Below are 17556 nucleotides of genomic sequence, written 5' to 3'. Positions count from 1 at the left end.
TTGAGAGATCCTTGAATTTGATGTTTAAAAAGGTCTGGGGCCTGCATCTGAGTTAATGGTATAATTTGTTTGTTTTCGCCCCCGTGTCTGCTAATTTCTGACCTTATCCTCCTGGGTCATATCATCTCCGCCTCCGTAATCCATTCAGCCTCTCCTCTAAAAGCTATCATTTAGAAAGCATTTCCAACAGCAGGGGAATAAGAGCTGTTTTAGTGCATCTGAGGGCCGGGCGGGGGTCCTGACTCAGACCCCGACTATCTTCTAACCCTGGATCAGCCTCCTCTTGAGATCGGGCATCGCAGTAGGGGGCCACGGCAGCCGAGGAGCTCGGTTCGGTCGCCAAGCGGTGAAAGTAATCGCTCCTTTTCAGCCACGACAAACCCGGCAGTGGAGAGTTCACAGACGAGGAGACGAGGGGAGCGTGGGAGGGGAGTCTCCTCCCAGGAACGGGCACTTTAAAGGCAATAAAAGCCTCATAATGCTGCTTTGAAGCCATTGCAAAGTGTTATTTTGAGGCTAAGGGAGGGACGGAGGACGCCCGCCAATGGAGGCTTGGCCTGCTGCCTTAACCCTCCATTAGTCAGGCCAGAATTTAACCGGCAGTAAGGAATAAAGCAGACCCTGATGTTATGGTCCTCGTGTTTGGAAAGCAGATTAATGATAGGTGGTTTTGTTTTTTTACAGGTAAGAGAGAGACTACGGGTGTCGCTTGAGAGAGTGTCCGCCTTGGAGGAGGAGCTAACAGCAGCCAATCAGGAGGTAAGGCAATGATTATTATATATATATATTGAAATGTCGCTCATGAGGGTGGAACATCATGCTGTGTGAAAGAAGAGAGATAAAACTGCTTTATTCTGCATTTCTGTGGGGTGTGAATCATTTGGTGTGATCGTTTTGGAGGCGGGGGGGGGGGGGGGTTGTGTGCAAATGTGCAGGTCATATCTGCTGGTAGGAAATCAATCAATTTTACAGTACTGCCATTCCTTCCCATTCAGTTCCAGTTTATTTATGCTCGTAAAAACGACTCTGTGCAGCAGTTTCTCACCCACATCGACAAAAGAAGACAACAGGAAGAAAAACTGTTTGAGGATTGTTGTGCTTCACATAAAAGAAATCTGGGAAAATATGAAAAGGAGTATCAGAAAATAGGATTTTAATAAACAAACAAACTACAAAATAAAACAAATTAAAATAAATTCACAACAGCAGTAAAGATCTCACAGAGCAAATATACAGAACCGTGTCCGACTTGTGCGACAGGTCCAGATTTGTGCGCTGAATTATTTATCAACTCAAACGCCCGGACACAGCCTCAGCACCCCCGCAGGCATCGGTTGGCCTCATCCTTTCGGGAAGCAGCACAGAATGGACACAACTGGTTGAAGCGCGGCGCTGAAAGAAGAGCAGCCTCTCTCTCTCTCTCTCTCTCTCCGGCATCCCCGAGCTCCTCCTCAACCTCCAGGCTCAGGCTGGCGGCCGCAGATGGTCTCGTTCCAGCTGAGAAATAACCCCCTCAGAGTGGCACTTTACAGGCCGTCAGACACGGCAGGCTCACACTCCAGCCCAGAATAAACGTGGGTAAAGAGAAGCAGAGGGGGGGCGTGTGGAGTGGGTGGACAGACAGACACAGAGACTGTCAAAGAGGGGCAGAATACAGAGAGGAAGGTGGGAAGCAGAGTTAATGAGAGCGTTGTTGGTCGAAGGACAAACGCAGAGAGCGAGGCTCATCAGAGAGACACGTTTGAGCGAGAAGAGATCTGGAGAAATAATGTGCCAGGCCTGCTGCTCCCCAGAGCTGTCCTTCATTTTTCTTTTACAGCTTTCGGACTAAAGTCTACGTTTTAAACGGTTACGTTCCCGTCAGACACGTCAGCGGAGGACAAATTCTTTCACGGCAGACTCCAAGGTTGGAAACGCCACGCAGCACATCTGCAAGGCTGTCCCTCGTAAACAGTTACCGCCGCACTTGTCTAGACGGTGGGAGAGGCTGTAAAAATGGCGTTTCCTGAATAGATATGTCCACACCTCAGAGACTCCGGGGAGGTGGGAAGAGCCGTAAGCCTGCCTACCGGTAATTGATTTGGGATGAAGGTCTGCTACGAGTCCCTGCTCCCCCCGGGGGCGGTTTAACAGCACAGTGGTGCCTGATGAAACGGCCTGACCTTTGACCTTGTGGAGCCGCACACTGATAACGGCTGCAGATTGCAATCCAGAGCAAACCATTATAACAAGACGTAGATAATTGGAGGTAAAGTATTAGAGGTTATTCATAGAGGTATTGAGTTGAAGCTTGTTTTCTTGAAACTTAAATTTTTCATAATTAAATTAATCATTAATAAAAAATAATTTTCTTTTTTTTCCTCAAACATGATATCCAGTGATGATGTAACGTTGTTTCCCTGCTGAAGCTCACACAAGTTTCACTTTAGTTTTTAAACTCGCTCAAAATAAACAGCCAATCACAAGCATAATTAGATCAGGCCAAGCACGTTGCGCCCGGATTGGCTTCTTGAGACTGATGAGATTTACTCATTTACTTTGTAGGCATTGAATTTTGGTCATGAGTAACAAAATCCTTGATGCGATCAAACCAAACTCTTTGTTCTCTGTCGGAAAAAGGCTCAGAAATGCATTTTTTTCTGCTCTTGTTGAAAAAAGGAAGTCAGTAAACAGCATAATCAAATGAAGGAGGTCTCTGTTGGGACTCATCAAGTGCACAGCGAGTGACACCGAAGACATGCTGCTTCCATTTTGAGCCTTTTCTGATCCAACTGTCTCATCATTGCTGAAATTTAGCACACAAATTTATGACCTTTCCACCTTTTTATTTATATATATATATGTGTGTGTGTGTGTGTGTTGTCATGTGCATTTGCTCCAAAGCATGTGATTGATTATAATTCAAGCGCATAGCACCAGAGACTTGTGTGCCCCCCAGCTCTCACCTTGACAACATCAATCTTCTAAACTCTAAGAAATCCGCCCCCCTCCTTCTTCACTCTCCCTCACATCTCTCCTTCATCACATTACCTCAGACAGTCCCAGTGCTAAAGGAAGATAAGGAAATCGCGACGGTACAGCCCATCTCGTGCCTCCTGCCCTTCCTCTCCTTCTCCGTCACACCTCACACCTTTTGATGAGAAGCAAATCGGCGACATCAAGAGGAGATTTTGCGTCTGACAGACTTTCTGTAGTTTCAGAGCTGGAGGAGCATCTGTAGTCGCTCCATTCATCATTTGTTGTGCCTTCGTGTCAGGTGGCCGTCTTGATGTTTGATCCCGGAGCTGGAGAAGTTACAGACAGCCTCAGAATAATGCTACGGAAACATACGGAGGCATAATTATACCCTCATTAAAAATAATGAACAGAGGCGCTCAGGACTTGGAGAAGAAGCTGCCAAGCTGTTGCTGGCGGAGTTTCAGGCTTCAGGAGTCCGAGCGTGAAGTCACGTAAACTTGCCCATTAATCATCTGTTCCCGCATCAAAGCCCTGCTTTAATGAAATCTTGACATCATGATTCAAACCAGGCTGTGTCAAAATCAGAAAATATCTCATTGAGAAAAAGAGCAGATTATTCCAGACTCACCACTAACTGCTCCGTTTGCAGCCTGGAAAATTTCATTGGAATCATGCAAAAAAATAAAAACATGGTTTAGAGATTAGATTTCCAAAGCTTCTGAATAACCAACAAACAGGACAAACAGCATGACGCCACTTTAATCACATCATGCCAACAGCACCCACATCTACTGGACTTTTTTTTTTTGGTTTTTTGAGCTGATTTCAGAGAGTGTGAATGTTTCTGTGTCATAACCTTTTTAAGAGAAAATTTGACACCAGTGGTCAGAGTAGTATTTGGATTTAAAAGAGTTTGTTCAACATCAAACTTTATTTCTACATTCACCAAAAGCTGTGTTCAGCTTCCTTTCTGCTGAGGCGACACGCTCACTCCGTTCAGACTCCATGTTATAAAGACAAATACGGCTGAAGCCCTGAGGCAAGTGAGATATATATATATATATAAAAAATTCTATAAGAGGACAAAAACTATGTATTTAATAGTCAGTCACTTGATCATGATGATAAAAACCCAAAATCACCAAAAGCAAACCAAACCAAAAGTCAAGATGAATTTCTTTTTGCACAAATAAAAGGGAAGGTGAAATGAAATGTGAAGAACCTGAAGTGTTAGAAAGAAGCACACAGCAGAGGAGCCGTCACTTCAGCTCGGTCCACTCGGCCCTGCAGGCTGCTGCAGGCCGAAGCCTCGGGGCCACGGGGCCACGGGGCCACAGACGTGCTGCGGTTGGCTCACAGTGCACCAAATTATCATATTTTATTTCAAAGCTGCACACGAACCTGTTTCACAAGAAGCTGACATGTTTAGTTTTGGGTTTTTTGTTGTTTTTTTTTGGTCGGCAGCTTAATTGTTAATCGCTGCACATCACTCAGGTTACTGAAAGTCTCCTTTTACACGAGGCACCGCAGTGTCTCGGGGGGCAAGTCGCAGCCAAACACGCTCCATGCCTTTCTTTTTTTTTTTTTCCGTTGAGTTGGAAGTGATAATCGCACGGTGTCTGTCAAGGCAAGAACCTAATTGTTGTTGTTGTCGGTCACCCCTCTGAGAGGATCGTGACGGTGGGACAGTTGTGTAAGGTGCTGAAACAACACACAAGGTTTGTGATAATTATAGTGATTCTGACGCGGCTCACATATTTCCAGTGATGTTCCACAAATTCCTACAAAGGGACGTACTGTAATTTACTCGCATCGCCTAAGAGGGAAACATGACTATTAAACGGTGGTCTGTAGTTGTGTATTGATGCTTTTGTTCAGCGATGAGGGGAAAATCAGTGATGCATATTAAACCGGTTTGATTTTAATCTTCCGATCTTGTTTTCCATCCAGCATTAACAGCGTGTTTGTGTGTCGCTTCCTTCCTGCAGATTGTGGCCTTACGGGAGCAGAATGCTCACATCCAGAGGAAAGTGGCGTCTGGAGAGGGAGGAGAGGACTTACTGGAGGGAAGTGAAGCCCAACAGAAAGTCCACGGCAAGGTGAGCGACCTTGTCAAAATATGAGAGAGGGGGGAGATCATGTGGTTTGATTTAAAACGCATATCTGAACATTTCAACGGTGTGGTCCAAAATAAAGCTGTCTGATCTCACTGTAGTGACAAATAAAGACAATCAGCTATTCAGAGCATTAGAAGCTTTGGAACTGATTTTTCATCACTCCTGATCACATAAAGCAGAAAGTTCAAAGTTGATATTTTCTTCGGCTGTTCTGGTTTAAAGGGTTTTTGTCTATATTTTATCTTTCTCTTGGTTTATGAGCTGTTATCGCCATCATAGATGAATTCTTAGCAGAGATTGTGCTAATTTGGAATACGTGGAGCACTTGTGGCAACTTTATAAGGCATGAAAAGATGGTGAAAGCCTTAATGTGGGTGTAAAAGGACCAATTAGCATTAACAACTGTTATTTACCAGTCTGGAAGAAAAGTAGCAAGAGCCGTGTCCACCGATGGAAACTGATGGCGATCAACGTAATAGAGTTTACATAACTCGGAGAAAAGTTGCACAGAGTCCTTTAAAGCCACCTCGAGTTTTATCTTCAATCCAAATACAACCGCAGTTCTCAAAATTGTAAAGTTAAAAATATGTTATCTTAATCGGTGTTAAAATAAATGAAAGCTATATTTGCACAATATGAAACATGTAATTATTTACTGATCTTTTAAACCCCAGACGCTTAATCGCTGTCACAGCAGCAGCAATCATTGTTTAGTGCTGTCAGACAAAAGGTTTCTGCCCATTCTCTCCCTCCTGCTGCGTTAATTGTGGCCACAAAACACACTTTTAAAACACTCCGGGTCGATTTGAAAGGTTTCCATGCCACACTTAGCTCTGCAGGAATTTTGAAGGTGACCCAGCAGTCAGGTGAAAACTCTCCCCGTGACCTCGGCTTCTTCTATTATGCAGCAGCACACGTAGAGCTGCGGAGCTGAATACAAATCCCCCCCCCACCCCTCGATTATTAATTTAAAGGGAAAGCTGCCGCAGTATCCACATTCATTAGATGACACCGTAGAGAACGTGATCATCATCATCGGAGGTCCAAACGGGGCGACACCCAAAGGCAGAGACAGACAGACCAGCATCTAAATCTTACAGAGGATACCTGGGAAGATCAATGGAGATGCTATTACTTGGCTGGTGTGCCGGGGGGGTGGGGGGGGGGATTCAGGGTGAAGGATGTCAGGAGAAAAAAAGATGAAGTGTGTGTGTCTGTGTGCAGAGGGTTGGGCTAATGAGGCGACAGCTATCGTCGGCCCTGTTTGGGGAAGATAAAAAGCAAATATGGGCGTGTGCTGTTTTTATTTGTGTGCATGTTTGCAGAGGAAATTGTGTGTGTGTGTGTGTGTGTGTGTAAACCGTTTTGAGATGGGAGGCATTAATTCAATGTCACTACAGTCAGAGGGGGGCTGATGTTGAGGAACGAACTGCGCTTCGTCTTCTTCGGGGCGGCTCCTGAAGCACATATTGACCCCTGGAGCTCTCAGACCTTTAGCCACGGCGTGAATCTGCCTGATAAGCAGCTAATACATCCTGACAGATGAGGCTTCACCTTTTAAATTTTTCATTTACCGATGCATTTCACTCCCAAAAGCGAGTAGGCACGACCTCTTAAACTAGGTAGTTTTTTTTTTTTTAAACAATAACAACAAAAAGGAGTCTTTTTTTTTTCTTTTTTTTTAATGAAACATGGGTAAGAAATGAATAAAAAATACAAGTTGTAGATAGAAAAGCATTTCTGTGGCAATATTTCATTATTTACACCATGTGGGCCGAATGAGAAGAGAGCACAATGTCCCGTTTCTTTTATTTATGATAACATTCCTGCATCGTTCCAAGATATTTCCCCCCACTGTTGGTTTTTATTGTGACATGCTGATCATTTGTTTATTAGCAAGTTGAACTGCATAAAACTGTGCAGGCGTCGGAGTTGTCAGCAGAAATTTCCCATTTTTGCCTGCTCGTGACTACTCGAGTGTTGAGCCTGAAAGGATGTCACAGTGCTTGTTCAAAAACGCCGCATTAAAAGGAAAGTACTGAATCTTTTGAAATGTAAAATAGTGAGGTGAAAAAATAAAAAACATAAAAATTTAGCTGTTCAAAAGGTCTCTAGGAAATATAGCAGTAGCACAGACACCGCAATATATCTTCAGCTATGTATTTCTTCTGTTCACTTCTGCGTATTTGCATTCAATCATGTGCTTTAGAAAATATCTGATGTGATATTTTATGTAATTCCTCTTTTTTTTTTTTTTTAAATCAGCCTTCTGAGAGGAAAGGCCACCTTGCATTTGATGCCCCACCTGTTTTGTGTTTGTGGCAAATAAAACCCTTGAATCCACTCAAGTACAGTGAAGGTTAATTGGGTTTTTATGAGGTGTTCAAAGCATCAATGAACTACATTAGAGAGAGAGAAAAAAAAAAAACATCCCTGTTCACAGAATAACGCACAAACCTGATGATGAATAACTTTTAAAGGTGCTATTTCTTTGGTAGAAAGTTCACAATTTAATGTTAAAAAAAAAAAAAAAAATGGACAAAGCTCCGCTCACCCGCCCCCCCCATTAAATTTGTGTCGCTGACCCCTCAAACTGGGTCAGCTCTTGTAGCTTTTGTAGGAACTCTACCAGCAGCAAAATGTGAGCCACAGTTGTGAATTGTATTATCTGCATGACAGCTGAGACAGTTTGGGATACAGCGGGCTTCATCTTCGTCCTCACATTCGGATGGTTGGATACGCTGGGCCCGTGCAGTGGGGAGACAGAAAGGTTGAGAGATCATTTCAGCATGACACAACGGGCCCTCAGCAGGACTGTTATTTAGCAGTGAGAGTAAAGTTGTTAACCGATCTTGCTCTTGGCTCTGATCCTCTGCATTAGTTGCATCTCTCCGGCGTTCCCCTCATTAATCCACCTCATGCAGAGACCCAGGGAGCTGAGAATCAGCAAAACCTAATCATATTACTAATGCGAGCGTCAAAGCAATTTCTCCGATGGAGTCTGAAGTGATTCTCTCAACCAGCCTCTCCTGCTGTCCAAAACAAAAAAACCCAGAAATCAAGGACAGAAGGAGAGTCATGCTTTGAGCTCCTGAACCTGAATATAATAGAGCTCTGCTGTCAGGAGGAAAAATGGCATCAGAAGTGGGATTGAAACTGATTTCTCAGGGCCCACTTCAGCCCGCCGCGGGACGCCCAGGTGTGTCAGGAAATCAGAGAGTTGTTTTCCATCCAGTTGATTTTCAATCCTGAAAATGGTCTTAAACTCCTGTTTCCATTATTTGATGCTGTTCTGTTATTCTGCCCTTTAATACCAAACAGGTTCAGGCTCTTTTTGAAGGTCGAGTGGCTTTATTATTCCACATCTTGAGGAAGATTAGATTGATTTTTGTTGCCTCTGTCTCCCCCAGCGTCTGTCGAACGGCTCTCTGGAGTCGGCCCACGAGGCGAGCCAGGTGGTGGAGCTGCAGGACCTGCTGGAGAAGCAGAACTACGAGCTGGCCCAGATGAAGGAGCGCATGTCCTCCCTCTCCTCCCGGGTCTCCGAGGTGGAGCAGGAGCTGGAGACCGCCCGCAAGGACCTCATCAAATCAGAGGAGATGAACAACAAGTACCAAAGGGACATCAAAGAGGTTACAGCAAACGCACACACACACACACACACACACAGTGACACACACTGGGGACTGGGAGAGGCACAGGAGACATCAAAGAAAGCCTAAAAAAGCCTCCATTAGCATTCACTCTCCCTCCCTCTTTATGACTGTACTTATCTCTGACACACACACACAAGCATGCATACACAATTCAAGGCACACTGCTTTGTTGAAGCACAAATCTCCCCTCCCCCTAAAAAAAAAAAAAAAAAAAAAACAATAGACAGCTTTATTAACATGTCATCCTCACGGTCAAAAAAATCACACACAAGCAAGTGAGTCTTATGAATATTGTCACATGCTAATAGACCGCAGTACGTCGAATAAACACTTCTCAAGGACGAAAAAAAAAAAAGTAATTAAATAAACTGCTGGCATCTGCTACTAGTTGCTTCTTAAACTGCTTCATGGTGGCGTGTGGACATGTGAAGGACATACATCCATGTGGGGTGAAAGATGGTAAAGTGGACCGGATTCAAACATGAACAGCTGAAGCTGCTGTTGATGGCTGTTGGCGATTGCGGCCTTATCGGACCGACCGGCACGTTATTACACCTCCTCATAGAGCGGCTGTTTATTCGTTCTGAAACCTGCGCTGTGTTTTGCATAGGCTTCACTCTCCCATACAGGAAATGAGCTCTCAGAGCTCTCAGAGATAAACGTCGCTTGCTTCTCTCCGCCGTCAGACTTCAGGCGGCGTCGATCTGATGCCCAAAGTTTCGGGTTCTGTCAAACCTGGCGGCTCCTCTCTGTGTTCGCGCTCCAGCTTCCAATGCCTGTGTGATGTGATGGAAAGAGATACTGCTTTAATCTCACCAGCCACAGTCATCCCGTGTTTCCCCTAACGCAATTATGAAAACATTCCTGTTCATTCACTTTCTATCAGTCACGTCTTGTGATGAAATTGCAGGCCAACATGAGTCAAGCCTTTGCAGACATTAAATTCGTGTCTGCAAAATACTTTTACAAACTCCAGCTGCAGTAGATTTTCTTGCAAACATGGCAGAAATTGAAGACAATCCTTTTTCTTGTCTGAACCAGTTTCTGCATCTCCACAGGCATTTTTTTTTTTCTCGTGGAATTGTTGGATCCGGTCCAATTCAATATTCATTTATATTACAATATGGCACTGTAGAAATAAAAGCTGACTTGACTGTTTGTGTGTTTGTGTGCAGGCCATGTGTCAGAAGGAGGACATGGAGGAGCGGATCGTCACGCTGGAGAAACGCTACCTGAGCGCCCAGCGAGAGTCCACCTCAGTGCACGACATCAACGACAAGCTGGAGAACGAGTTGGCCAACAAGGAGGCCTTCCTCAGACAGGTCAGTACGGTCCGAGCAGGACTCGCCAGATCCAGAGCTCCCATGGTCCAAGTTTTCCCTCAGGAGCAGCTGCTTTTGCGCGATAGATATGACAAAGCCCTTCAGAGCTGCTCCACAAAGCTTTGGAAATGAGAAAACCTCTTGACATTTGTGTCAAGTAATGTCAGAGAAAATTACCAGCAGGGAACTTTGATGGTTTTGCATTCGTGTTTATTCTGAGCAGAGCCGAAGCGCACGGCTCACTGTCATCCTCATAATTGATGTAATGCTGCACGATATGATCAAACGGCCGGTCAAGACTCCTTCTTCTTTTTAACGATCCTTTGTGATTCGTCGCAACCAATTAGATGAAAGGCCGACCGTACGAGATCGGGGGACGTTTTTATGAGTGCAGACTTTGGGACCAGCTGAGCTCGGGAAGGACGGAGAGAATTTCATACTAATTTGAGCAGAAGTGGCGGTGAGCTATGCTCATAAGAGCACGTGACCTCCGAGCTTTGGATCTGAACTCCCGCTCCCACCAACAAACAGTCCTCCTCGACGGCTGTGTGAAGAGTTCACTCAACTGCAGGATGTGGCTCCTGATGGAGGCGTGGATACAGACGGATAACAAGGTGAGATGAAACAGAGTGCAAAAAGATGGATGAAAGGGCACCTGAGGACGATATTGCAGCAAATACACGCTGTCATGCTTCACCCCACCCGAGTTTCATCACAAACGCCGATGGGATGATGATGATTCGGGTTCAGTCCAAACGTACCACTGAGACACACACAACAGCACAAGGCAGACCACTCCGGTCTAATTATTGGATGTTGAGCTGCCAGTTCTGATGCTTTAGGGAGCAGAGCATCTGCCACTGATGGTAAAGGCAGCCAACACACACACACACAAAGAAGAGACCTAAAACCGATCAGACCTCTGAGCGACAGAGAGACGTTCAGCAGGGAAATACGAGTCACTCTGTGGCCGTTCCACTGAATGGTGGATTTGCTTCCCGTCTTTAAAACGGCGAATGCTGTGTCTGAATGACTAATCAGGGCAATTACCAGTATGTTCTGAGTCAAAGTTTCCACTGTTGCTCCTGGCAAGTGCAGAACTTCTGCTATTCCGACTCTGTTACGGTGCTATTTTGCAGAAGGTTTTGAGGCGCGCTGCCAAAACCTCCAGCAGCCAGCCCTCCCACTTAAGAAGACGCATATCTGTGCTTCTATTTTCTACCAGGAGGTGACGGTGATGATGGTGCTCTGCTGACCTGAGCAGGAAAAACAAGGAAGAGATTCGCATTCGAAGAAGCACCTTCGGTCCTTTTGTTATATTCGCGTGCCGAAGCAAAAGACGGAAAAAAGCCTGTTTTGATGGAATACCATAAACCCACTTAAAGTTCCTCCAGCTTCACAGACTTTCATCTCTAGTTTTGTTTTCGAATCTACTGCACTTTTATTTTGCTGCTGCTGCAAGTTCAACCTGTCCTTCAGGCTGAAGGTGGGACAAGTGGACAGCTCTGAGTTCAGGTGTGATGCGTTTGAGATCCGGCCGCTCGGATCACAAACGGCCACGTCAAAGGATTTTGGTGAAGTCGTCTGCCGCAGCTTGATTTGTCCAAACACAGGACGCTCCTAATGAAACCAAAATGTGCTTCCAGCTGAAAAACAAAAGAACAGATGCGACTGGCCCAAGCATGCCAGCTCTGAACAGGCCCATATGTGTGTGTCGTCTGTAACCCCTCTCCTTTACCTGTTAGGCTTTTAATGTGAAGCATCTGCTGAACGCGTTTCACGTCGTTGCAGGAGTTTCTTTATCTTCTGTTGTTTGAGAATGACTTCCTGTGTTCACAGATGGAGGAGAAGAACAGGCAGCTCCAGGAGAGGTTAGAGCTGGCGGAGCAGAAGCTTCAGCAGACTATGAGGAAGGCCGAGACGCTGCCAGAGGTGGAGGCCGAGTTGGCCCAGAGGATAGCCGCCCTCACCAAGGTAGGAGGACCATCACAACACTGCAACACTTCGACGTACTGTTGACAGATGGCCTCATCTATAGATTTCAAGTGTGCACATGGTGTCATGTCATGACGTTTCAACATGTCCCTCTCCTCTTCCTCGGCCACATAGTCTGACTCCAGCTCCTCTTCCTCCCCTGATGATTATCACTTTGTTATGGAAGCTAAACTCCAAGACATGAAGTCCATTCTTAGGAAGGTAGTCCCACAGGGCATCACAGCTACTGCCAACTCCTGTAGAGAGCAGACTTCATTCATTTATCTTATTAGTGTTTTGTGGCGAGCGTTGTTTACTGGGATTCTGCTCTGGCTGTTCTACCACCATAGGACAGCTGCATGGCACTTCTGGCTGGAGCTCATACTTGGCAGTGCTGGAGCAGCTCACTTCCTCTTTCATTCTGTCCTTTTGGTGGCCTCGTTCTCCATCTTTCTTCTTGTCACTCCTTGTTTTCAACCAGCTCTCCCTCCAATTCCGCTTGAAACAATAGATCTCCATCTTTGAGTTTTTGGGGTAGAGGCTTTGGCTTGTGTCGTTGCCACTGCTTTTGTTTGTTGCCCTTCAGGCTGTCAAGCGTAAAAGATCACCGTGCCCTCTTCTGTTCTGTCTACGCTGTGATCTATCCGTAGGCGGAGGAGCGTCACGGGAGCATCGAGGAGCGAATGAGGCACTTGGAATGCCAGCTGGAGGAGAAGAACCAGGAGCTCCTCCGGGTGAGTCAGCGCGGAGGAGTCGTGCTCGGCCGCCACTCCCATACGACGAGCATGACAGCTTAAAGCGGCCGTGACTGACGGCCGCATTGTCTGATGCATCACCCATCAGCCCTCAACAAACCATTGTTGGATACACTGTGCTGATAGAGTGGTTTGTTAAAGGATGGCACGACGCTTAAATGTTAGATACTCGATTAGAGGGAGAAAAAAACTGTATAATTTTAAGCTGTTCACAAACAAAATGGAGCGATGAGTGCAGTTCAACAATGAAAGCACTAAACAAAGTGATTATAATTAAAAAACTAAGTGAACCATTATTTATTCATTTTTATTTCAAAATTTAAATATTAATAGCATAAATATATATCTCTGTCTATCTATCCATTTCAAATTACTTAATAATGTTAGGTGTTAGGTTCAAATCACTTTTATGACGATTAAATAAGAGCAAAATGAAAATGATCCACTTGAAACTCAAATTTTAGCTTTTTTTTTTTTTTTTTTGGGCTCCATAAGTGTGACATCTTCATTTAATTTCCTCTTGCAGGCTCGGCAGAGAGAAAAGATGAATGAGGAGCACAACAAGCGGCTCTCGGACACGGTGGACAGACTCCTCACAGAGTCCAACGAGCGTCTCCAGCTGCACTTGAAGGAGAGGATGGCCGCTCTGGAGGAGAAGGTTAAATATGGTCGAGGGAAACGTATCAGCACCTCTTCAGAGGGATTTTCTCATTTCTCTCTGCTTGTCTTTGCAGAACATGTTAATCCAAGACTCCGAAGGTTACAGAAAACAGTACGAGGAGTCAATCCAGGAAAAAGTAGGTTGTGGAGCTGAAGAAATGATGATTACGTCTTTTCCATCCTTTTACATGAGGTGGCCTTAATTAAGCAGCTAATAACAGAGAAATGAAGCTGGGTGTTGGCTTTAGTTGAATTTTTTATAAACTTCTGCTGTTGAATATTCATAAAACTCCCACAGGGGTGGGGGTTAGTGAGATGATTCATAAGCAGCATAGAAAACATTAGAAAATGTGACTGTCAGTTAAAATTCAGCTGGATGTGTGCTGATATGAATGTGGTTCTGTTACTGTCTGGTCCAGACGCAGCTGGCAGAGGAGATCGAGAAACTGAGGTCGGAGCTGGACCAGTTCAGGTTGAGGGCAGGATCCCTCACAGAACCCACCCTGTCGAGGTAGGTCGACCGCGTAGGCGTTTAACCTACGGTGTCTCTGCGGGCCAAAAATCTCTTTACAAGCTGTCACCGATTGGATCTGGAGCCGAAAAAGGCCCCGCTGAATTTCTGCTACACTTTTCAAGTCTCCGTAAAAGTTGCTACATTATGAGTGCACTTGAATGCTTCTCAGAAAATGGATCCAAAGAGTTAGTCAGTTACCTGGAGCTTAATGTTGAAACCCACAAGTCGATCCACTCAGGTACGGGGTGCCATTTGAGCCAAAAATATATCCTCAATGCACGATGTGTTGTCTGATAGTCTGATTCTATGAACAGTTTTGTAGCAAATAAAATTTAGGTCAAATTTAAAGAGCGTTTTTCGATAGAAACACGGTAAAATTTATTAAATATATTAATATATTGTGTCAAGTAATGTCAGAGAAAATGCAGTGGAGACAAAAAAAAAGGCCAAAATATATCAGTGTATATTCTCAACAATCTAAACTAAGTAACAGCACACAAATAAAACGTCTCCAGCAGCACTATCTCTGAGTCTGTCACTGATCACACAGTTTGTTCTGCACTATTGTTAGAAACACCGGAGTTACTGACCTCTCCGTGTCTATTCTTGGATTTTGTCTGGCTTCCCTTTCATGCTGCATGAAGTTTTAATATGGCAGTGCTGAATTGTTGACAGTTGCAGCCTTAATCTCCTCCGCATACAAACAATTTGCAGCCGTAGAGGCGTGGACAACAGGCACCGATCCTTCCCCAACATCGCGCTGACGACCAGCTACAGTTGAGGGGCCCAGACACGAGATTTGATTGGTGTACCGTTTGCATAACTGTGAACATTACCATAAGAATCCGCTCATGTTTTTTAAGGAGTTTTTACAGCGCTGGCAAAATCACGCTTCAGAGTTTGTACAATGGAAAAGTTTAGTTGTTTTTTTATTTCGTTTTTTTTAATGGTGTAGAACAGCGTGGATATTTCTCTATCTTCATCATGAGGCAGCACAGAGCAGGGATACCTTTGTTTCTCAGGTCTCATCTGGACACGTCGGCCGAGCTTCGGTTCTCGTTGGGGTCCTTGGCCGAAACCCAGTCGGACCACTACCGCTCAGCCAAGGTCATCCGCCGGCCGAGGAGAGGGCGAATGGGTCTGCGTGAAACCAAGGTGGGTCTGATGTGTGACCGCTCCACAACCTTCTTCTTTTAACAGTGTTAAATCTCTGATGTGGCAACATAACAAACCTTTAAGGTTGCTCGAATGAGATTCCATCCTTTGAATTTTTCTGCAATATGTTTTTACATACATTCTAATAATTTTTAGAGTTTACGTGGAAAGAGAGGAGTTGACTGGGAAAAAGAGGTTTAGTGGGAGACTCGTATTATCTCCAGGAGTGCAGAGGTGAGCTTCAGTAATCAGCTGAAGAAGCTGAATATTCATAACCTCACAGGAAAGACGCTCCCTTCTTGTCCAGGAAGTTCATACTGAGAAAGTTTGATGTAATTTGAGGATTATCGACTCCACTGATAAATGAAGTCCCACTGAAACTGAAAGTGTCAGGAGAAATTTAATGTCCCAGCCCTGACCAGAAAAATGAAGGCAATATTCTGTATTCCACGTTTTCACACAGGGTAATTATATCTGTGCCCTCTGGAAGCAACTAAACTTATGGAACAATAAAATGTCCTTTTTCTACCGTTGGTGTAAAATGTACCAAGGTAACCTGGTGAACTGGGAGTGGGTGCGTTTACTTTTCAAAGATGCTCCCTTCCATGCAAATGTTGTGAGAAAAATGATTACATGACAGAAAATGTGTTCAGTCTCTGCAGAGTGTGTTTTTCCGTCTAGTCTGGTATTGATTGTCTGTCGGCGCGTCCGTGCAGGCGAAATCACTCGGGGAGCACGAATGGCGCTCGCAACAGCTCGGGGTCCTGGGAGGTCACCACTTCGAGAGCGACACAGAGATGTCGGACATAGACGACGACGACAGGGAAACGCTGTTCAGCTCCATGGACATGCTCTCGCCTGGCGGCCACTCCGACGCACAGACTCTGGCCATGATGCTGCAGGAGCAGCTGGACGCCATCAACAAGGAGATCCGGTACCTGACGCACGCCACAGTCATAAATTCAGTGCAAAGGGCCACGCTGTCAGACACACCAATCAGCTTCCTTTGCTTAAATTTAAAATCCATAAAAAGGTCATATCACTGAAGGCCGAGACATTTTTTGGCTGATTATTTAAATGTTGTGGACAACATGAGTTTATCATTAAAGAACACAAAATATGCTGCTTCTAAACAAACGACACAAGAATCTGCTCTGCTAATACTGAGGTATCACGTCGGTAAATTGCTCCTCTGAATCAAACACGTTTTCAGGGAAACATGGTCTCCCTCTTGCTGTTAATGCTGTAATCATCCTGTGCTGATAACAATTTATTTCCTTCTTTTGAGGGTTCTTGAAGCACTTTCTGGTCTTCGCTCGTGTATATGAGCAGACATGCCAGTTTCATTCAGACCTGATGGCACATAGTGATCATAAATCCGAGGAGTTGAGCTCGTAGCTAATTAGAAGTTAGAAAACTTGTTAGAAATGGCCGGCCCTTTTATCACCGCGCTCTGGCCTTTAATTAGTCCACCTTGTACTGGAGGAATTTAATGGAATTAGTTATCCAAATCCAGCTCCAAAGACTTTTACAGATAAGACTAAACTCTGCAGTGGTGTTGATACTGCGGTCGCAAAGAAATTCACCATTCTTATTCAACCAGTTGAAGATGCACACAATGATACTGCATGAGGAGGCAAACTTACCACTGATGTTTATCCTCTCCTTCTTCCTTTTGTCCAGGCTGATACAGGAGGAGAAGGAGTCCACGGAGCTGCGGGCGGAAGAGATTGAGAATCGGGTGGCCAGCGTCAGCCTGGAGGGGCTCAACCTGGCACGAATGCACCACGGCGCCTCCATCACTGCCTCGGCCACCGCCTCCTCCCTGGCCTCCTCGTCACCGCCAAGCGGCCACTCCACTCCGAAGCTCGACCCCCGAAGCCCCGCTCGAGACATGGAACGCATGGGGGTCATGACACTGGTACGGTCGCACATCCCAAACATGCTCACCCTGGATCCTACACAGACAAGCGGCGTCCAAGTTGACACGCTGAAAGAGTGCGAGGTGTGACATGGACTTCCTCCTCAGCATCCAGCTGCAAAAAATGATGCTGTTCAGTTTTCATCTGCAGAGCTGGAAGCGACAGCAGAAAATGTCTGCCTGGATAGAAGGGATTTCCTATACTCTGAGTTTGAGTGTGTGCTTTCAGGGATGTGAGATTTATTTTTAGAGGTCAAAACACTTTGTGCAAAGGACACAATCACAGCTTATGAGCAGAACAAAATGATAAAGATAGTTGATGTCAAGCAGCATCCCTGTGATCTTGAGGACTCGCTGCGTAAAATCAGCGTGCAGAGCTGCGGCCGTAGAAGAGATGTGTTTGGTTTTTGTTTTTTTTGCAATCGACACCTTGTCACAGACCGCTTCCTCTCCACGTGCACTTCTGAGCCCCCAGACGAGCTGATCGAGAGCGAAACCTCGAAGCATGTAAATATTCATCTGCT

General features: G+C 45.2%; 1 protein-coding gene across 1 annotated transcript in view; it reads left to right on the top strand.

Moving 5' to 3' along the window:
* The window catches only part of ppfia2 (PTPRF interacting protein alpha 2), a 105755-nt gene that overhangs the window by 71898 nt on the left and 16301 nt on the right, over nucleotides 1-17556 (top strand). Inside the window, 12 exon segments of the mRNA XM_029495057.1 lie at nucleotides 685-759; nucleotides 4947-5057; nucleotides 8486-8707; nucleotides 9907-10053; nucleotides 11893-12027; nucleotides 12678-12761; nucleotides 13309-13440; nucleotides 13517-13579; nucleotides 13862-13953; nucleotides 14979-15111; nucleotides 15828-16045; nucleotides 16795-17032. Coding sequence (XP_029350917.1) covers nucleotides 685-759; nucleotides 4947-5057; nucleotides 8486-8707; nucleotides 9907-10053; nucleotides 11893-12027; nucleotides 12678-12761; nucleotides 13309-13440; nucleotides 13517-13579; nucleotides 13862-13953; nucleotides 14979-15111; nucleotides 15828-16045; nucleotides 16795-17032 — 1650 coding nt within the window.

The sequence above is a fragment of the Echeneis naucrates genome, chromosome 23, assembly GCF_900963305.1.
Source record: "Echeneis naucrates chromosome 23, fEcheNa1.1, whole genome shotgun sequence".
NCBI classification, from domain to species: Eukaryota; Metazoa; Chordata; class Actinopteri; order Carangiformes; family Echeneidae; genus Echeneis; species Echeneis naucrates.
Note: the sequence above shows the minus strand (reverse complement) of the source record. Positions and strands in the feature narration are given on the sequence as shown.